Here is a 23,189-nt window from a genome sequence, read left to right on the forward strand (position 1 = left end):
TATGTCGGGGTTGATTCTGGATAGGTAAGAGTTTAGCCTGTTACAGTATCCAGAACGAAGTTGAGCTAGAGTGACTCGCGTTTCCCTGGTGAGTATGCGTTCCTCTTCCCCAAATTTTGTGTACTGTTCTTTGAGTACTGGATTCAGCGGGCAATTCCTGGGATAAAGGCCCGACGCCTGTTTGTGGAGTTCACTAAGGACCTGCTTCTGTTTTTTTGCTTCATACGGCTGAGTTCTCAGGTGCCGTATTTCCTCATAATGCTTACGGAGATGACTCCTTACGCCCCTAGGCGGTGTTGGCTCATCAATCAGATGTCTGTTCGGATGCCCAGGATTCTGGGTATTCAACAGGAACTGTTTGGTTAGCACCTAACCCCATTTAATTTGTCTAATTTGCGTCGTGCTCCTTTTTAATTTTTTTACAAATTGGCGTGACGGGACTTACATGTTTCATGCCTACTATGAACGGCAGCTGGAAGGCAACTGGGAAGCTGGATATGATAGAAACATATTCGGATTTCTTGCCAAATCACTGTCGAGGGGGTCACCCCGCTGAAACCAATTTTTGTCTTACCCAACAACTTTTTTCTAAATTTTGAAATTGCTTTTCTAGGCGCTTGAACCCAGGACCTTCGTTGTGGTAGGCGAAGCACGCTATCACCACACCACAGCGGTCGGTTGTAAAGATTCGAAGGGTAAAAAATGTATCGCAATGTAGCCGAGCTAGTATCAGAAGGTGTTAGTACCCAACCGTACCGGATTCATATCCGCCGAAACACTGCCCATAGCCGTATCACCCCGACCCCCTCCCCCTTTATTTGTGGGGCTGTTTTTCAGGTTTAACAACAACAGCATAAAAGGTCCCATAGCTATTATGTTGCTATCGTCCACATAAGAAATTATATGGTTACTCCTTCTGGTGAAGGAGAGATGATTCCCCTATTTATTGATTTTGGGTGCCAAAAAAGATTTTTAACAGGTCAAGCGCCGCATAACTTTTCGGAGGTGCGGTTTTTACGTTTATAGCATTTAGCGCGGTGGTTAGGTTGAACTGGCTTCTCCGAATGACCTCACATATATTGAATGAGTCCATAGTGTTATCGAGGTCGTATTCCTATGGTTTTATGGAAGGCTTGCCAATGATTGGCCAATGGAAGGTTTTCGGTATACTCTCACTGGTTAGCTAGTCTACCGGGCTGATCTTTAAGGCTACGCCTTTGGAATAGCTTTGTGAACTTTTGTAATCGTGATGGTGATGTGACACTAAGGCGAACCTTTGATGCCGTGAAACTCACATTTTCCCTGTCTTGAAGAGCAGCAAATAAGCGGTCTGTATATGCGTTGATGTCGTCTTATTTAGCTTTTTTAAAGAGAATGTGTTACGCCAGGAGGTTGTGAAATCGATTTATCCATTTTGATCGACAGGTATGGGTAGGTGGTCAGATGCAATTATTAGCATCGGTCACCAGTCAACGCATTTTATGAGTCTTTTGCTTACGATGTATGTGTTTGGCGAACTTCAAGAGTTTCCTAGGACTCGGCTTGGGGTATCTAAATTCACCCTGCAAAACATTCTATCATCAATTTAGGCCATAAGATCTTTTCCTCCTGGATGTTAGAAGTCATGGTGTATCGAAATCGTCTGACCTTGATGTTTTAAGATTACATGCAGAATAGAAGTTTATCAAAGCACTGTCTGCCCTTCCGGCCGGTGAAATCCGGATATTTGTCCCTTTTTCGGTACCAGATCTAGTATACCAGTACTACCCTGGAGATGGCCAGGCCCCTCCGCCCTGGAGGACGTGTAACTTTTTCGCTGGTCAATCTACGGCAAACCATAAAAGCCTTGTCCATCCCAACAAAACTCAATGACAAAATCAAAACCTATTTTCTTTAAATGTTTATTTAGCGATAAGTCCATTTACATCTGTCCATATATTTAAAAACTTAAAGAAGTTATATTTATTTCCTAAGTATTTCGAAATAAATTTTAAAGCTACGATCTTATTCTATGACTGAAAACTATGCAAATGCTTGACTAAAAATCGTCGGCTAAGTTTAAGATTAACCTGCCTGCACCTCGCCTACCAGTTTGCAAATGCCTCACCTCAGAAGTTTTTTTTAAACGATCTTCTAGAGTTTAGTAAGAGAACATCTTGTATAATTATAGACAGGGCAATTTCGAATCGGCAGCCAGTATGGGCTGATCTTCCACTCAGCCAATGGATTACAATCTCTTCCAATTAGTTTACATATTAAAATTTAGCTTGTGTTCAAAATCTCATTCTCTTTAATTCGATTTGGCACTTTGTAATGTGTCTCACAAAACTCTGACATACGCATGCATGCCTCCTTCAACATATCTTCAGGAACTGTTAAAATGATACGTATAAAATTGGGATATTCAAAACAGGATCCCGGCAAGCAAAATACGCTCTGTTCATTCACCAATTCCTGTACGAATTGTGTATCGGTTTTGAACTCTGGAAAATGTTCATTATCTATGCCCACCATCATGTACATAGCTCCTTCGGGCATAACTGGTTTGAGACCAGGCGTTTTCTTCAAGATGCCATAGGCCAAACGAGCATTCGACTGTAATTCGATAAAAAGAAAAGATGAGGATTAATTGGCTTTAAGTGGGTACATATACATATATATATGATCTTATAGCTAAAATGTGAATTCTGAATTCGAGCTCGCTAGTTCCCTTAGAAAACAACAACAAGCAGGGAGGAGGGAGGAGGTGCCCTTTGGCCCTGGGGAGTGTTATCGATGTTGATGGTCCTTTGCCGGATGCAGATCTGGTATGTTCCGTAACAAGCACGATAAATGTACTAGCCCGACCATCTCGAGAACGACTTGGTATGACCACATGAAACTTTCTAGGCCATCCTGCCCTCCCTCCCCCATCCATAAGGACAGATCCATAAAGAACTTGGGGTCGCCAGAGCCTCGGTTGTTAAAGAAACAAGATTCGCCACGGATAGGTGAGGATGATAATTGGGTTGGAGAAGCTATATATTGTGCTGGCAACCTATTGAAAAGGTTGCGATACACAACACCTTGAATAAATTTGGTATTTTGTTCGCCTCTTAGGACAGGCATATCTTCCGCGGGTATATTCTAAGCTCCCTAAACCGCTGCATCCCTTAAAGGATTCAAATGGAATACGCTTTGAGCACTTCATTGAAGAGAAGATCGGAACGATTTGTTCCTTGACCAAAATTGTTTAACAATTTAGCGCCAATTAAGAAGAAGAAAAACACCTTCGGAACGAATCTCGTTAAAAGTCTAGAACAAGGGTCAACTGCTAATACTCGTCCAATTTTGTCGCTGTCAGGAGAGATTTGCACTTGAAGTTGTCAATTTTCATGTGGTAGTTGTAATGTTGTTGTGCACTGAGAAAAATTTTGTGTTCAAAGGGATTTTTCGATTTTTCGTTAATATCTTTTGCATTTACTTTTATTTTCCGCCTTCGGATTATTAATATAGATGTCAAGCGGCGTCGTTTGACACCTCTCTCGATATTTTTGAGAGTGTATTAGCAGTCGACCTCTGTTCTAGACTATTACTCGAATCTCTAAATGGTTCACTGAAATGAGTTCTTATAGATGACTTCGAGTTTTTTCATCCCAGCCTAAAACTATTCCGTTAACGCTTTGGGCTAAAAAATCGTCGAGTGTATGTAAGATCAGGATAATTGTGGCATCAGTAGGTCCAGCTTAGTTGATGCTTTCATTAAGCACATGCAGGTACATTCAAGTTAGCTTGAACTGGATATTACGTACAAACCTTATATACATAGGCTGAATATACCGTCCGAGCTAACAAACTCCACTAGGATTAAGGGGGAACTTCTGAACTCTGACAAGCCATGTTCTTCACCCTTCTTCATCAACCAACCTTTAAAGCTCTTGTAGTAGGATGTCAGAATCGGATTCTTTTTTTTCGCTCGATGACTACTGTCACTAGTTCTTGAGTGCTGAAATTCGATAGAATACATGAGTATACATAAGTGTACTTGTACAAGATATCCTCTGGCGGCTATTTTATTAGAAAAATGCAGTGCCTATTGGTGTTTTTGGATTCTTACGCCGCAGAAGGAACAGCGCACGAGCCGACTTCACCAAACATGGGATCCATACTTTAGGACTTTTGGTATCATGGAAATCTGCGCTCCATTCTCCAGCTCAAACTGTGCGCTCGGTCTCTGTTTTCGGAGGTTTAGAACAACTTGCTCTATCTACCTCAAGGTCGATATACTGTTACACTCTGTCCCGATTCGTCTGACCACATCTTGATCATGAGGGTGAAAGTCCCCCTTTCTGCTCCGTCACGTCAATCTCCGAGCAAGTCGGAGTCTCTATGTACCCTCCTTTTTGGTCTTCATTTCGGATCGTCTCTGTTTTTTTTTTTTTTTTTGCCGATATTTGCAGATTATATTGCTACCTAACGTTCATTGAAAGTGAGAGGCGAAAGGCGTCATATCTATGGATAAACCACCGAGTTTGCCACCACTATCCTTTGCTGTATCGAAAAAAGTGTGAAGGTAGAAAGGTGAGAGGTTACTAGAGTTCAATTTCTTAGAAAACGTGTCGGAAGTTGTTGTTTTGACCCGACACTCGCGGGAACTGAAAATGAACATTGTTTAACTTTTCCTTTTTTTTTTTTGTGGGGAGTATAGCATTTCAGTTTATTCTGCTTTCCGCTAAAATGAAAAGACAAGCATCTATCAAAGCCATTTCCGAATATCCTCTTCAAGAGCTTGAGGGAGTTTTCCGCAGCATTTTCTCAATAGGAGGCGAGACTGTACACGCCTGACGTAAGTAGTATGAAGTGTATTAGGGACAACAGACTCTGCAATAGCCAGATTCGAGCCCCAGTAAGTCGAAAGGTCTAAAATTGTGCTGCACTAGGTTAGGATCTGACTAAAGTCCATCAATAAATCGTGGTCGAGACAGTCACGGCTAGTATCAAAATGTGCTAGGTGCGGAAGCAAAGATCTGTCCATATCCGTAACACTCCATAAGACTTCAGCAAGTGGATTTGCGGAAAAAATAACAACAAAAGTCGGTATGAGACACCGGAACGTTCGAGATTTATAATCGTGTTCTTAGTCCACAAGATAAATTTACATCCGAAACAACTCTTCAAGCTGAGGTACAGAACCACGTCTTCGCTAATTGCAGCAATGAACTAACTGACGAAAATACTTATAGTGGTAACATTGTCAGCCGCATCTACACTAGATGAATCCTGTTTGAAATAGGAAAGGCTCTGGCGAACCCAATTTTCTTATGGAAGAAGGAAGTGGGTGAGGGCTGGATAACCAAGAAGATTCGATGTGGTCATATCAAATTGTTTCCAAAACTAATTTATTTGAGAGCGAATGGAATTCGAGACTGAGCGTGCTATAAATCAATATGATGACAACATATGGTTACTTACGTGGAGCACATTAATCACACTGTCAAAGAAACTCTTAGGTGTTTTCTCCAACATATCCGGCAGAGCACCCTGTATAATTGTATTCGAGCCTAAAATACGACTGCACATACTTTTCAAGCCCAGGATGGCATCGGCCAAACGACCTCTACGATCATGAACTATTATCCAACCCATACGCCAACCGGGCACCAGAAAACGTTTTGTCGTACCACTACATGTGAGAACTGGTACATTCTTCGACAGACTACTAATCGATGTGAAGTGAGAGCCCGGAAACACAAAATGCTCGTAAATCTGTAAAGAAATTTAGAAGGGAAATTAGGAAATGCAATGAGTTCTAAATAACTCACTTTCAGAATTCAGAATTTACCTCATCCGCTATTATAGGCAAATAATTTCGTTCGCAAATACTCAAGATCTCTTTCAAATGTTTTTTATTGAAAACGCTGCCGCAGGGATTACTTGGATTATTGATAAGCAATGCACCCGTTTTCTCATCAATTAAGCTTTCCATTTGACGTAAATCGATCTCCCATTTACGTTCCGGCAACAAGTCATAGTAGCGTATTTCTATGTCTAACCCTTCGGCCAGTGTGTTGTACAGCGAAAACCCGGGTCGTGGTACAAGTAAGTTTTGTCCACTATCGCAGAGTACTAGTATACAATATTCCAAAGCCGCAGAGCAACCGCTGCACATTAATATATTTTCTACTTTTATCTCTTCTGAGCTCTGATGAGCGCTATATTTAGCGATAGCACGACGAGCTTCTTCATAGCCCTGCGAGTGCGCGTAGCCGTTGTATTTGCCGCTTTCAATGGAGCGTTTCACGGCCATCATGGTTTCGTCGGAGGCGCGTAAATTACCAAATGTTGTTGGATCACCTGTAAGAAAATAAAATAATACGGTTTATATAAGATATGACAAGCTCGACGCGTCATTATGATGTGAGGAGGGATGCTTCGAGCTGCTAGAAGGCGTATTCAGAAGACCTAATACAACGTAATCAGAGAAAAACCGAGGAATTATCATCCTAAATTATTTCAGCCTATGCTCTAAGCTCGAGTATCTTCATTTACATAACATAGCATGGCTTAGCCATCATAGTCGCTGTATTGAAGTGAAATGTAGCATCTTAGAGGGGTATCTCCGATGAGTGGTATATCCGATTTAATTACCTTTAAACAAATATCATTATAGGGCACAAAAGACTTTACCATTTCTTACAAAAATTTCGCATTTTTATAAATAAATATGTTTATTTAGTTACGACGCAAAAAGCAGCAAAACCTGTTACGACTTCTCCTGAAACAAACAGACAATAACATGTTACATTTATTCAACTATTAAATTTTTTATACTCAGCGTGCTTTGCACACAGAGTATATTAACTTTGATTGGATAACGGTTGGTTGTACAGGTATAACGGAATCGAGATAGATATACACTTCCATATATCAAAATCATCAGTATCAAAAAAAAATTTTATTGAGCCGTCCTTTCGTCCGTCTGTCCGTTAACACGATAACTTGAGTAAATATTGAGATATCTTCACCAAATTTAGTACACGAGCTTATCTGGACCCAGAATAGATTGGTATGGAAAATGAGCGAAATCGGATGATTACCACGCCCACTTTTTATATATATAACATTTTGGAAAACACAAAAAACCTGATTATTTAGTAAATAATACACCTAGAATGCTGAAATTTGACATGTGGACTGATTTTGAGACTCTTAATAAAAATTTGAAAAAAAATTTCAAAATGGGCATGGCACCGCCCACTTGTGATAAAATCAATTTTACAAATATTATTAATCATAAATCAAAAATCGTTAAACCTATCGTAACAAAATTCAGCAGACAGATTGCCTTTGCTATAAGGAATGCTTTGAAGAATTAAAGAAATCGGTTAAGGACCACGCCCACTTTTATATAAACCTTTTTTTACGATTTTTGTACAAATAAAATAAGCTATATCTTTGCAAAAAAGAGCTTTATATCAATGGTATTTCATTTCCCAAGTGGATTTATAACAAAAAATAGGAAAAACTTAAAATTTTAAAAAATGGGCGTGGCACCGCCTCTTTTATGACTAAGCAATTTTCTATGTTTCGGGAGCCATAACTCGAAGAAAAATTAACCCATCTTAATAAAATTGGGTACACAAATGTTCCCTCTAGCAAGAAATATTTCTAGAAAAAATGGACGAGATCGGTTAAAGACCACGCCAACTTTTATATAAAATATTTTTAAAAGGGTGTAGACGAAAATAATAAGCTATATCTTAGCGAAAAAGAGCTTTGTATAAATAGAATTTTACTTTCTAAATTGAATTATAACATTGAATGGGAAAATACTAAAATTTTTGAAAATGGGTGTGGCACCGCTCCTTTTATGACTAAGCAATTTTCTATTATTCGGGAGCCATAACTCGAAGAAAAATTCACATATCGTAATGAAATTGTGTACACATATTTTCAGCAGAAAATATTTCGGTTAAAGACCACGACAACTTAGCTATAAAACAGGTTTAAAAGGGTCGTAGACTAGAATAATAAGCTATAACTTAGCAAAAAATAGGTTTGAATCAATGATATTTCACTTATCAAGTTTTATTGTAGAGAAAATGGGGAGACATTTTTTTTGTAATGGGCGTGGCCACGTGTGATGTAGAAAAGTAATTTATCTGGAATGAAATGTACAATTGAAGCTCACGCTGAGTATATAATGTTCGGTTACACCCGAACTTAGACACCTTTACTTGTTATATTTATTTTTAGCTGCTGAACATTTTTATTAAACTAAAAAAATTGGTTAGCAGAGAGGAACCCATAAAGATGGACAGATTGTCATGATCTTTGGTTATCAGCGTAGAAGTGAAATTCTAAAACGCCTATGAGGATAGATATGGGGATCTGCCTTAGGTGGCGTTTCGTTAAAGGCTCTGACTAAGTTGCTTTGTAGACTTTCGGGGGCGACGAACGTTGGGTTCCAACCCAGAACAGCCTGAACGGTTCAACCATTTTTTACACGTGACACACTGGCAAGAGTATGATATGAGATAAATCCTTTTCCGACACATACAGCAGAACCACAGCCTGGGACCGTGGTTAGGGGGCTTAGAATATACCCGCGGCAGGTATGCTTGTCGTAAAAGGCGACGAAAATACTAAATTAATTTAAAGGGATGTGTAACGCAAGGTGTTACCAGCGCAAAATATAGCTTCTTCAACCCAATTGTCAACCTTACCTACCCGTGGCGAATCCTGTACTTTAATAGCCGATGCTCTGGCTACCACAAGTTCCTCATTTATCTTGGGGGTGGGAGGGCGTTATGGCTTTGAAGCTTTCGGTCTTGTGCCATAATGGTGCTTGTTACCGGAACGTACCGGATCTGCATCCGGCAAAGGAGCATAAACACCGATAACACTCCCCAAGGCCTTCGAGGAGTGTCCTTATCGCTACAACAACAACAACAACCAGGGTTACGTTCAATACCTTCCCGGAGCAGGAGGATATGGAGCAGTCCAGCTGCAGGGAGCTGTTCCGAGAATGACAATTTGTAGGAGGGACGCAACAAATTAAATGGCCTTACACTGAAATTACATCCCTTGGTCGGGAAAAAAATTCCGCTCCGGTACATTGAACCGGCTGCCGTGGGAAGCAGAAGAAGAAAGCACACTATAAAGAGAGACACGAGTCACCCTAGCCCAACTTCGTTTTGGATACCGTAACAGGTTAAACTCATTGTTGTCCAGAATTAACCCCGACATACCTAATGTATGTCCTACATGCGATGTGCCCCACATGACACCAACCATCTTTTCAATTGTACCTAATGTGGAACCACGCCTCTAAAACCGATCTTCCTATGGTCCGCCCCTGTTGAAACAGCCAGTTTCCTTGGACTCCCGTTAGAGGACTTTGATGACAATTTGTGAGTGGTTGTGCCCATTAAATGGGGCGAAGCACTGTTAACACAACAACAACAAAGTTGCTATAGTCAAAACGCCTTAGTCTTAACCAGATTTTTCCTTAATCATATTCATTGACATCGCTCTCTCACAAATCAAATACATGAACATAAATGTAAAATTCGGATTCGGATTGGGATATGAAATTTTCTAACAAAATTAGGGAGGCTCGAAATTCATTTCAGACCTATGCTCCCATGGACAATATTACTCAGTATGACCCATAAATTCAGAAACTGGATGTGCACCTGAAGTTTTTTGTTCCCCATTTTTCCCCATACAATTTGACCCGCCCTAATGTATGTCAATATTTTATGACGGGAATGCAAATTTCGAAAAATTTTCTAGATATATATGTATGTAGCTTTGAGGACTACTTAGTTAACAGCTTTGAAACTAACCGGTTCCGGCTGAACTCGCACATTGCCAACTAAGTACTTATTAGGTATTCTTAAAAGATCTAATATGCTAATCGTAAGAGATAGGATTGTAACAGATCGGATCGCAGTTATGTAATAGAACGAAGTCTTCGACGAGTGTCAAAACGCTGCCTACGGGCCCACGCTGCCTACGGGCAAACCAACACAGAGTGCACGGGAGCGGTATTGTGACGTAAAAAGAAGGAAGGAGGACGTATAATTAGAAGAAAGAAACGTGAGTAGAGCGACGTCTGTGTGAGAGGATTATGGCTAATAGGATTAATGGCCGAAAATTCTACCAAAAAAATCAGGCGGATGACTAAAAGCTTCCAGACCGGTTCAGATTCTTGCAGGCAAGCTTAAGTTGTGTAGGAAACACTTCTCCTCATTGCTTCATGGCGCGCTACCCACCGATCCGGCTGTATGTCGCATATACGGTTATTCGCGTATTATGCGAAAGAGTCACTTTAGACAGTAAAAGTCAAGTCGGCATTTACTGAGACCAGCGAAGCTGCCACCCTTGAAACTGTTATAATAACATTGTATGTACTCTTAGATATATCATACATCCCGTCTGCAGACTTAATGACCAAAAATATCGCGTTAGCTTAAGGCCTAAGGCGCAGTTTAAGTGCAGGCCGTATGGCCATAGCAGTATAGCGCGCCATCTAATATCGGGCCAATGGAGTATATGGTCTCGTGTCTGAGCTTCGAACGAGTTCTGGAGACCACAATTGAGCCGGACGGTTGGCGCCAGGCTGCTGAAATGGCGGAACATACTATGCACGTATATACCCGTAGTTCCAAATTAACGAAAGGGGTCGGCTCTGCTGTGTCGATCCAAAAATAATTAGATCCTACAGATTACTGCAGCGTCTTTCAGGCGGAAATTATAGCCGTCAAGAAAGCAGCAGCAATTCTGGATGGAGCGTGCTAAAGCTGCAGTCGCCTCAATATATATATTGATAGTCAGGCGGTGAGTAAAGCAATAATCTCACACAGTACTCTCTCAAGAAGAATCCTGGAATGCAAAGAAACATTGGAAAATTTTCGCTCAGGCCGGACCAAACATTTGTACTGTGTTCCCGGTCATAAAGGGATAATCTCACAAAGTACTCTCTCAAGAAAAGTCCTGGAATGCAAAGAAACATTGGAAAATTTTCGCTCAGGCTGGATCAAACATTTGTACTGGGCTCCCGGTCATAAAGGGATAGAAGGTAACGAAATGGTCGATGAGTTGTTAAAGGAGGGTGCAGCACTCGCTGATTCGACGGTAAACACCCCAATCCGCTTTGGGATAAATCAAAAGGAGATAGGAGTTGCATATGATACATCAAGCAGGAAAGGCATGGACAGGGGCGCGGGGCTGCAAAATTTCTAAGATCATGTGCAAATCCGACGATATTATACTCAAAATATGACTCATATCTCTGAAAAGAGAAGACCTACGGCTCCCTATGGGTATACTAACTGAACACTGCCTTCTGGTGTCACATGTTTTTAAGGTAGTCCTCGTCAGTAACAGTAGATGTAGACTTCCTACTGTAGGAAGAAACTGTTGAACACGTTCTGTGTTCGTGTCCTGCGCTCGCCAGGTCAGGGCGGTATATATTTTTAACTTTTTCCTCCCCTTTAGTGTCGCTTGACTGATACCTTTCCACTTTAGATTTTCTGTGCTGTGCTGCCTTGTCAACTAGTCAGGCAGCCTTGGTACGGTTCGAAAAAAGGTGTGGTCTGTACATTGCCCCTGTTAGCCTTCCCGAAGCACTAGATGCACTTATTGCCTTAGTGGCAGTTACATAGTTCAATCAAATGTTGTCAAAGATCATACCTAAGCAACAGCTCAGTATGCGAAAAATATATGACCTTAGGTTAGGTTAGGTTAAAGTGGATGCCTCCGCTGTCCGAGCGGAGACTCACGTAGGCCGTTGTGGCCCGTTGTGCTACCACGCGGGGCCCCTATTTCCTGTTACCCTTCTTTCGAAGGAGAAGAAAGTTTAGAGTGAGGCTAAACCAGCGCTAATGAAACGCAAGATGTTGTTTGGGTTTATAGATTCAAGCTCCGCAAGGCACCGAAAGGAGTATTTGTGGAGGCATTGGTACCTGGTTTTTGACAGCGCGAGACAGTGGCATAGATAGTGCTCTACGCTTTCTATCTCCTCCTCGTCCCTACAGCTGCGGCAGGAGTCATTTGATTGCAGGCCCATTATGTATGACCTTATTAACATATATATATAGTTGGAGCACCTCGCTATACCTGAATGATCAAAACCAATGCAGTAGATACTCACGAACGAATATTTTAATTAATACGCCCTATCTCCTCCGCTCTGATTGGTGAAACTATGAAGGCGTGTTTGCAAGATACATATTTCGACACATGTTTATAAGGTCGCCGTGATAGGCAGGTAGAGCCAGAGTTTTCCATGGCAGTGGTTTGAAAAACCCAAATTTATTGCTCGCATTAAAATTCTCAGCAAATAAATCATCTACTTTAACAGCTGCCGTTCGGAGTCGGAAAAAATGTAAAGGCTGCACAGCAAAGCGACACACTTAAGCAGGCTGGCCCCTTGTAAACAATTTCCCTTCTTTAAATATGTAAAAAGTGAAATCAATCACACTGTGTAATGTATTGCAGAACTTTTTCGATTTTAGCTGAACCAAGGCATGAAGTGTCGGTTCAGCCATTCCATGCATGTTCCGGTCAGAGTAAGGAATCTGCTAAAGAAGGGCTCAACACGTTTTATCCCCTACCTGTTGCCATCTATTGATACGAGCTTTTGTGGAGTTCTCTGACCAATTTGCGAAAAATTGTGTATCGAAATCGTAAACTTTGACATCGTTGCCGTACAAAAATTAGCATATTCGTTCGGAAGTGACACGAAAGCCGATTTAAAGGAATGCAATTAAAAATGTTCGGACCTTTACGCCTGCGTGGGTGTTTCATGTCCTCCAAGGGAAAAGCTGACATCACCAAAATAATGCTATGGACGAACTATGAAATAAATATCATTTACACGTGACATTTACTGGAGTGACCATGCAAGTCTGAGGACTTTTGTCCCCTCTAACGACAAGCATGCTTACCGCAGAAGTTTTCTATGCCCCTTAGCCCACTGAGGCCACTATCAAGCAGCAGATAAAATCTTCGCGCTAGGTGTATATATATATAGGCGTATGTATACAACAAAGAACACAAAGAAAAAGTACAACAAAAAGCAAAAGCAAAGAGTATAATATAAAGCATAATCAAAGATCTTGATTCAATCGCAACAGAATACCAAAGACTACGCAAATCATATCTCACACTTGCCCCCTGAGAGCACAATTCAACTCGACGGAGTGCCTGAAAACACCTCGTACGATGATAAATGCTATCTTGGAGCCGAAGGAAAGACGCTGTCTTCAAGCCGGTCGCATGCAGCATGAAGAGCTTGCCAACGCTGTCGCGAATTGAAGAACGAAATGAGTCGTGTTTTCGAAATGATAAAAAGCAGCGAAGGCATGATTGCGCAAATCTTTCAAGCCTACCTTGAGTTCCCGTAAGAACAATAACGGCCACCTGCCAAGATGATGGGGCCGACCATACTATCGCAGATCATGGAATTAAGGCTGCCCACCCGCCTATGACGGGGTACTAAACTCAATATCCAGATAAAAAAAAAAACAAAAAAAAAAATTAAAGAAAAAAAAACTTTTTTAAAAATAAGCTTTTATTATTTTGGTTAATAAAATTAACTAAAAAGTAAACAATAAATTGACTCTAAAGAAATATAACACTTTATAAGTTCATTGTAAGCTTAAACGATAATTAGGCTTTTTCGTCTGCGACAAAAAAATTCTATATTGTACATAATTATATATTTTTAACATTAAAACTTTACACCTAAATTATTAAATCTTACAGTTTATATCACAGTCCTAATTGTTCTAATAAAAAACGTGTTAAATTTTGATGGTATAATTAAGAACATTTAGGATCTCCTTTTCTTGCTATCGCAATGTAACACGCTTTTATTAGAACAATTAGGACTGTGATATAAACTGTAAGATTTAATAATTTAGGTGTAAAGTTTTAATGTTAAAAATATATAATTATGTACAATATAGAATTTTTTTGTCGCAGACGAAAAAGCCTAATTATCGTTTAAGCTTACAATGAACTTATAAAGTGTTATATTTCTTTAGAGTCAATTTATTGTTTACTTTTTAGTTAATTTTATTAACCAAAATAATAAAAGCTTATTTTTAAAAAAGTTTTTTTTTCTTTAATTTTATTTTTTACTTTTTAGTTCGTTTTATTAACAAGTAATAGAAGCTTGCTCTTATAAAAGCTTTAAATATAAGTATAGGGGGTGAAACAAAAACACATATATCAGTTACATCTGCGTATAATGCGTATTGGAATTTATTAGTACACATTTTATGCGCAGCAACTTCAGAGGTGTATTTAAAGTTTAAAGCATTGTAAATATAAGTATTGAAGTCATGAGCCTGGGCATTCGCGCAATTTTAGTGATGTAAATTGCATGGCGCCAGCGCCAATGCGGTGCCAGCTCAATGGTAGCTCATTGACGAAATTACTCCAAGCGAATTGTTGACGCTTCTTAGTAGTGAGTGCGTAGTACATTTTACTTGCGCTATTGAGTGAAACGACTTTTGTGTGTCAGGCACGAGTTTGGTGTTATTGGCGCTACTGGCAGTGATGACACTGAGCTGTTGACGGTAGCGCTGGTAGTTAAGATTTTGAATCAGAGAAAGAATTGATGACCCGTGTGAATTATTATGGCTTTGGCCGTGTAAATTATTATGGTGTATTTGTATATTTTAGATTTAATGCACAATTAATATTTGTGTGTTTGAGCGGCCAAATAATAACAGTAGTATTGCTAAAGTGCTGCTTAGTTGATGGAATGTCGCTAATTTCTTAGCGATGATCAGCAGATTGTCAATATTTCGTTCAACGGACGCGCGAAATTGCCACATCTGCTCAAATTTTCCAAAGATTTTCCATTCTTGATTTAACTTAAGCTGTTATGCCAATATTTTTCAGCCAGCTTTTTTCAAATAGGTAATTTTTCCAAAAGCAAAATAAATTACAGAAAAGATTACAGGGTTAAACAGCCTTAAAAATTCAGCTATGTTGGTTATACACAGAAATACAACAGAGGGTTGTGTCTCCGCTTTTCGCAAGCGATGAGATTCACCACGCGTGACACGTGATTCACCACGTCCAAAAATCACAATCCACGGATAGGTACCGGCGTGTTTGTATGGGACTTAGGCTGTTATGCCAAAGTAAATACAAATCTTTACCGATAACTGTGTTATCGATTAATTTATCGAATTCTAACAAAGTAATATTGCATTGTCATCGAAGTTATACATGTGTGCAAAATTTCAGCTCAATCGGACACCGGGAAGTGTATCAAATTTAACTTGCAAGATTCCATTACAGACAACAAAAGTGAAAGTAAATAAAAGCTTATAAAAAGCCACGACTTTGACGGATTACCCAAATATGGCGACTAGGAGTTGGCAAAGCCAAATCAAGAAAAAAGAGAGGACGTGCAAATAAAACATGTGAGGCATGTTGTCTGAAAGATTGAAGCAGATCACTGACCTTATCAGTGCGGTATCATTATTACCACATAAGCGACTTTGGCCGTTTTGTATCAAGTGACCTGACACTCTCAGTGGTGGTCTCCCACTTCCTATGTTTCCAAATGAAGGAGCGTCTTAGTTCCATCGAATCATTTTCCTCACTATCCCACCGCCGTGGTTGTTGTTGTTGTTGTATTGACGTTAAAGCCATTCCCCGATGTTTGTACTTTAGATACAATTTCGGTTATTTTAGAAACTAATTCATCAATTGAAGGGTCAGGTTCCGTTGCCATAATCGTCCAGTCGTCGGCATAGGAAATGATTGTAACTGCTTCTGGTGAGGCAGGAAATTTTGATATGTAGAAATTAAACAGAAGCGGGGATAGGACACCACCCTGTGGTACCCCCTGTTTAATTTTCCTAGGTTTTAAGATTTCGTTCCTTCATTGAACCGACGCTAGCCGACCATTCAGATAATTTGCGGTCCATCTTTTTAGACAAGGGGGAAGGTGTGAGCCTTCTATGTCTTTGAGTAGCGTGTCGTGGTTGACTGTGTCAAAAAGCTTTTGACAGGTCAGTGCCACGCACCGTCCTGTGATGGGGGTTTTCCTGTTTTAGTCCGTAATTAATCACAGTGTTTATGGCGTTTAGCGTGGTGATGGTGCTGTGCATTTGCGAAAGCCATGTTAGTGCGTCACTATGCAAATATTTGCCGTGAAATGAGGGAACAAGACGGTTGCCAATGTCCTCGCTACTGGTGAAAGGAGTGATATCGCCTTCCTTAGCTGGTTTCCCATGCTTTAGTATGTTAGTATCCTTGCCATTTTCCATTGTTTGGGAATGACAAAGGACTTCAGCGATAGGTTGAAAACGTGCATTAGGTAGTTTATTCCCTCGTCGCCAAGGCATTTTTAGCATTGGCATGGCTATTCCAATTGGACCTATTGATTTGGAGGGCTTGGCCTTGTGGATGGCTTCTTCAACCTCTGTGGGTGTGATGGTAATGGGTGGCACGTCGTGTTTATGTTTATATGTCCGTCTGTTTGCACGAGGTATTTTAGCATTGACATGGCTATTCCAACTGAACCTATTGATTTGGAGGGCTTGGCCTTGTGGATAGCTTTTTCAACCTCTGTGGGGGTGATGGTACGCACGACGTCTGGCTTTGTCTACAGAATAATGCATTATAAATTGTCGGCAAAAGGCGCTCGCGCATATCTTCGAATGTGATAAAGTTTTATCGCCGAAGGCTATGGATACTTCATCGTTGTGTTTAGTTGCATTGGAGAGGAATTTGACGGTTAACCACAATTTACCAACACCCGCAGAGAGGTTGCAGTTCTTTAGATGCTCCTCCCATTTGGAACGTTTGCGTTTATTTACCAGCCGCATAATATCCAAGTTAACTTTATGAGCATTTTTCAATTAGCAGAATTTGTTGTACCAATCTTATGTCAACTCTTCAACGATACTTTTCAAACTCACTTAGAAGGTTTAAAAATGTAAGGCGCGATAACCTCCGAAGAGATATTAGGCCGAGCTTAGGAGGTTTAGTCCCCTTAAAAAAGAAAAGAAAAGAAAAGAAAAGAAAAGAAAAGAAAAGAAAAGAAAGAAAAGATATTGCAACGGCTGAAGTCTCTCAATCGAAGCACACGCAAGAAAAACTGACATAAGCGGTTTTAAGCAACAAGGAATACTGATTCCACTCCTGATAGATAAACCTTAAAGTAAATATAGTTCATCGTACACCTTATAATAACGCCTTATTTTGGGCCTATTTATGCTACAAATAAGCTTTATCCCTTAGGGAAATAATTTGAACATAGGAACTGAAAATGAATTTTGGATGACAAATTACCAATCTATCTATACTTAAGGAATCTTTTGAAATATCTGAGTTTAAATATGAACCAAGGAATTTTAATTAAATGGGTTATTTGTATATGTGAAGGCGTTATCGATATATCGTCGAAAATGTGGACCAGGGTGACCCAGAACATCATCTGTCGGGTACCGCTAATTTATTTATATATGTAATACCACGAACAGTATTCCTGCCAAGATTCCAAGGGCTTTTGATTTCGCCCTGCAGAACTTTTTCATTTTATTCTACTTAATATGGAAGGTGTCACACCCATTTAACAAAGTTTTTTCTAAAGTTATATTTTGCGTCAATAAACCAACCCAATTACCATGTTTCATCACTTTTTTCGTATTTGGTATAGAATTATGGCATTTTTTTCATTTTTCGTAATTTTCGATATCGAATAAGTGGGCGTGGTCATGTCGGATTTCGACCATTTTTTACACCAATACAAAGTGAGTTCAGATAAGTACGTGAACTGAGTTTAGTAAAGATATATCGATTTTTGCTCAAGTTATCGTGTTAAGGGCCGAGCGGAAGGACAGACGGTCGATTGTGTATAAAAACTGGGCGTGTCTTCAACCGATTTCGCCCATTTCCACAGAAAACAGTTATCGTCATAGAATCTATGCCCCTACCAAATTTCACAAGGATTGGTTAATTTTTGTTCGACTTATGGCATTAAAAGTATTCTAGACAAATTAAATGAAAAAGGGCGGAGTTACGCCCATTTAAAATTTTCTTTTATCTTTGTATTTTGTTGCACCATATCATTACTGAAGTTAGATGTTGACATAATTTACTTATATACTGTAAAGATATTTAAGTTTTTGTTGTAATTTGACTTAAACAAATCTTTTTTTTTTTTTTAAGTGGGCGTGTTCGTCATCCGATTTTGCTAACTTTTATTTGGCACACATATAGGAATAGGAGTAACGCTCCTGCCAAATTTCATCATGATATCTTCAACGACTGCCAAAGTACGGCTTGAAAAACTTTCAAATTACCTTCTTTCAAAAGTGGGCGGTGCCACGCCCATTGTCCAAAATTTTACTAATTTTCTATTCTACGTCATAAGGTCAACCCACCTACCAAGTTTAATCGTTTTTTCCGTCTTTGGTAATGAATTAGCGCACTTTATGAGTTTTTCGAAATTTTCGATATCGAAAAAGTGGGCGGGGATATGGCCCGATTTCATTCATTTTAAATAGCGATCTGAGATGAGTGTCCAGGAACCTACGTACCAAATTTTACGGACGGACGGACGGACATGGCTAAATAAATTTCTTTTTTCGCCCAGATCATTTTGATATATAGAAGCAGGCATGCTTAACCAACGAAACGATATCATTTCGTTACGATAATCAACGTTAATAAACGAAACGAAGTCATTTCGTTTCGTTTATTAACGTTAAGATCGTCAAATTAACGAAATGATTTCGTTTCGTTTTCTGCCATATCAAAACGAAATCAAATCGTTTATGTTGATTATTAATTTCAAACTATGCTGGCAAAGCTGATTGATGGCGGAGTCATTAAAGGTGAAAGCATTATCCAAGCTGATTGCAACTTTTCTCATGAATTTTGACAGTACGAACATTTCTCAGAGTATTTTTGACATTGCCACCAACGAATTACACAAACAACTTACATAGAGTTTGTGTGTGTATGTGCGCTCGTTGTTGCCACCTTACGGCTTCACCATGGCTATAGCATTGCCAGCATAATTCAAACATAAAGTATCACGTTTTCGTTAACGTTTTTAACGTTAACGAAAGCTTTTCGTTTCGGTTAAAAACGAGATACAATTTATCTTGATAATTTCTTTATCGATAATATTTCGAAGTGTTTCAACGGAAACGGTGGAAATTTTTTGATAAACGATTAGCTTAACGTTAAGGTGCATCCCTGTATAGAAGTCTATATCTATCTCGATTAGTTTATGCCGTTACGGATTACCGTTATGCGAACAAAGTTAATATACTCTGTGAGCTCTGCTCAGCTGAGTATAAAAATTTTTAAGTTAAACGGTTTTGTTGAAAACAATACTTACATGAAGTAATAATAATACTAAAAGCTAGAAAATAATTAGGTAGGTCCGAGGTACTAGTCATCGCACTCCTCATCAATCTACGGCGTTCATCAGACAATTAAATAAAATAGTTGGTCGCTTGAAATTTCTAAAAATTTGAGGCGTAGCATAACCTTATTAAGGTTCAGTTGGTCTTATATATGCCTATCAATAGGAAATTGCCGCGTCCAACGCTTTTATTTAATTGTCTGATCAACGCCCTAGATTGATGAGGAGTGTGATGACTAGTACCTAGGACCTAACTAATTATTTTCTAGCTTTTAGTATTATTACTTCATGTAAGTATTGTTTTCAATAAAACCGTTTAACTTAAACATTTTTATTTTTAATTATTTTATTTTCAAGTTTTTAGTCTATATTTAATTGCCTATTATTTCTCATTCTATTTAGTTCATTTAGTGACTCAAAAACTTTACTCGACTCTGCGCCACGTATGCTTGTCTCTCCTCGAACTCGAAAATATTTTGATGTCACTTCTACCGGACTGTATGTAATATTTGTTCCAAATATGAGCCAAATCGGGCATCATAGATCGCTTTCTATTTTTGTATGTATTATGTGTTCCAAATATGAACGAAATCGGACCACAAATACGACTTTTTTTGAATATCTCGATCCTTGCGCCACCTGGCAGTGATTTTCTTTTTCATAGGTCGCTTTCTATTCTTGTATGTATAATGTGTTCCAAATATGAACCAAATCAGACCACAAATACGATTTTTTGCAATATATTTCGATCCATGCGCCACCTATCAGAGTTTTTTTCTTATTATTGCATTGACATCGGGTTCTGAACTATATTCCAAGTTTCAAGCTTGTAGCTTTTCGGGAAGTTACTTAAATTTTAATTACAAAATTCGTGCCGGCCGGCCGTCCACCATGTCAAGTCAAGCTAAATAAAACCGTTAAAAAAAAAAAACAAACTCACCTATAGATAGGGGTATCATCGGTTTCTCCGGATTTGGTTTGATTTGTAATGATTCAACAATAGCGCGAATGCGATTATTTGTTTTCTTCGCCAATTTCGAAGACTTGATATTCCAGCTCTTGCGAACATTTTGGATTCGCTTAACATCGCCAGTCGTATTATGATCTGTACCAGTTGGGCTGGTTTTTCTAATTCTTTTTACTAAAATATTATTATCTAAATCATTTGCCGGCATTATCACACTAAAAACTGCATATAATATTTAATTTTTTTGTTCGAAAATATTTTCAAAAAAAAATTTTTTTTTTTTTTTTTCAATATATCGTTTTTCTTTTTAATAAATTTTGTTTTACAACTAAATAATAATTGTAAACTGAACGATTTAATTTGCACGTAATTATTTTTGTTTAAGTAGTTTTATAATTTTAAAACATTTGTAAATACATTTTATGTTTTAAGCTTATTCGTTTCAAAGTAGGGATTTTTCATCAAATTTTAATTTACATTTCGTTTATGAAAATCAAAAAGATCAGTTCTTATAAATGGTAATATTTCTTTCAAAAGTTTTTTTTTTGACTTATATCGAAAGATCCGTTGGCATTATTTCTCATTATTGAATATGGGATTATGCACAAAATTATTTTCACATAATTCAAGTAGATCTAAAAAATTTTCTTACAAAGTTTGTCTATCAGTGTTTCATATCGAAATTCAAATTTGGAAATGCACGCCAACTTTTAAATTACATATTTAAAATTAATTATATTTCTCGAAATTTTAATTTCGATGTTTGATATTTTTCTAATTATGTATATAATTTCTGCTTTTTGAAATCTAAAAAAAGCCCGTGTTTCATTCAAATCTAAACTTTCCGCTTAGGTTGAAGTTCTCGTTTTGGTCTTTATTAGTTGTTAGTTAAATTCTTGCCTGATTTAAACTGATCTACTTGTTTGGTTAGTTTGTGCTTTTAAAGGAAAATTTTATTAAAATAAATACAAATTAAAATTTCCACTTTGGTTGTTGTACCGTAGTTAATAAGTTTGTTGGTGTGTGTGTGTGCTTGAATTGATATCGATATACTTATATATATTTATCCATACCTGTACCCGCTAAAAATATCGCATCCAATTGGTAATCTGCATATCTACAACAACAGCGCATTAATAATTCTGTTGACGCAGTTACACTATCCACACCAATACTATTAGACCTCTACAACCCAGCAGTTTAAATTTTAAAAGTTTGATTTCTCCAGAGCAGACCACTGTATCGGCTCCATGTTAATGGCCGCTTTACAATCATCTTTTTCATATACATTCCTGTAGGAACGAAAACGGCGACCTTGTAACTGATGTCCAGAGAGTGCTTAGATTATGGAGGGAATAATTATCTGCTCTTCTAAATGGAGGCAGCAATTCACCGCGCAGAGATGAAGAACCCGATCCCGCAATCGATGATGATGGAATATATGTCCCCCCGCCCGATTATGAGAATATCAATAACCAGATTGAAAAACAACAAGGCGTGGGCGCTGATGGATTGCCTGCGGAGCTATTCAAGTACGGCGGCAAGGAATTGGTAAAGCGCATGCAGCAACTTCTTAGCAAAATATGGGCGGAAGAGTGCATGCCCGACGTTTGGAATCTAAGTGTTCTTTGCCCAGTCCACAAGAAAGGGGATACTGCAAAATGCACCAACTATCGTGGAATCAGCCTTCTTAATATCGCATATAAGGTCATTTCAAGTGTATTGTGCCGCAAAACTTATACGGCTGTGCAAAATAACGTTGAGCAACACCATCAGCTCAGTCAGAATTGGGAAGGACCTCTCCGAGCCGTTCGAAACTAAACGAGGTTTCATACAGGGTGACCCCCTATCGTGCGATTTCTTTAATTTGATGCTGGAGAAAATTATACTAGCTGCAGAACTTAACCGCACTGGAACAATATACTATAAAAGCGTGCAATTACTGGCATTTGCTGATGACATTGATACCATCGGCCTAAACACCCGCGCTGTTAGTTCTGCTTACTCCAAACAAGAAAAAGAAGCGGTAAAGACGGGTTTGATGGTGAATGAGGACAAAACGAAGTACCTGCTGTCATCGAGCAAAGAGTCAGCGCATACGCGCCTTGGCAACCACGCTACTGTTGGCAGCCATAATTTCGAAATAGTAAAAGACTTCGTTTATTTGGGAACCAGCATCAACACTAGCAACAACGTCAGCACTGAAATGCAGCGAAGAATCAATCTTGCCAATAAATGCTACTTTGGACTAGGTAGGCAATTGAAAAGTAAAGTCCTCTCTCGGCGAACGAAAATCATACTTTACAAGTCACTTATCGTACCCGTCCTGCTATATGGGGCAGAAGCATGGACCATGACAACAGCAGATGAAGTGGCTTTGGGAGTGTTCGAGAGAAAAGTTCTTCGAAAGATTTATGGACCTCTACGCGTTGGCGATGGCGAGTACCGAAGAAGATTTAATGATGAGCTGTACGAGCTATACGCAGACATCAACATAGTCCAGCGAATTAAAACGCAGCGGCTGCGCTGACTAGGCCATGTTATGCGAATGAATGATGATGCTCCGGCCAAGAAAGTGTTTCTATCGGAACCCGCCTATGGAAGCAGAGGTAGAGGGCGGCCCCCACTCCGTTGGAAGGACCAGGTGGAAAACGATTTAAACTCCCTTGGTGTGACCAATTGGAGCCGGTTGGCGGAGCGAAAGAGCGACTGGCGCGCCTTGTTGGACAGCCATAGCCGTTTAGACGGTTAAATGCCAATTAAGTAAGTAAGTAATGTAGATGCGTTCAATGCAATCTTATGCATGATGAGTAGATTGAACTTATT

The 23,189-nt window shown here is 39.1% G+C and overlaps 1 protein-coding gene across 2 annotated transcripts; it reads right to left on the bottom strand.

Moving 5' to 3' along the window:
- Positions 1-1,885: 1,885 nt before the first annotated feature.
- On the bottom strand, positions 1,886-21,272 carry Tat (Tyrosine aminotransferase). 2 transcript variants are annotated; one of them, XM_067785477.1, is made up of 5 exons: positions 21,016-21,272; positions 20,337-20,585; positions 5,822-6,333; positions 5,452-5,745; positions 1,886-2,595 (listed from the first exon to the last, which is right to left on the bottom strand). In XM_067785477.1, exons 2-5 carry the CDS (start codon positions 20,569-20,571, stop codon positions 2,263-2,265), a joined length of 1,374 nt encoding a protein of 457 aa, XP_067641578.1. In that variant the 5' UTR covers positions 20,572-20,585; positions 21,016-21,272; the 3' UTR covers positions 1,886-2,262. The 2 variants fall into 2 exon arrangements, with proteins under 2 accessions (XP_067641578.1, XP_067641577.1); XM_067785476.1 differs by having other exon boundaries at positions 20,337-21,272.
- Between the last annotated feature and the right edge of the window lie 1,917 nt (positions 21,273-23,189).

Source organism: Eurosta solidaginis, chromosome 4 (genome assembly GCF_040869045.1).
Source record: "Eurosta solidaginis isolate ZX-2024a chromosome 4, ASM4086904v1, whole genome shotgun sequence".
NCBI lineage: Eukaryota > Metazoa > Arthropoda > Insecta > Diptera > Tephritidae > Eurosta > Eurosta solidaginis.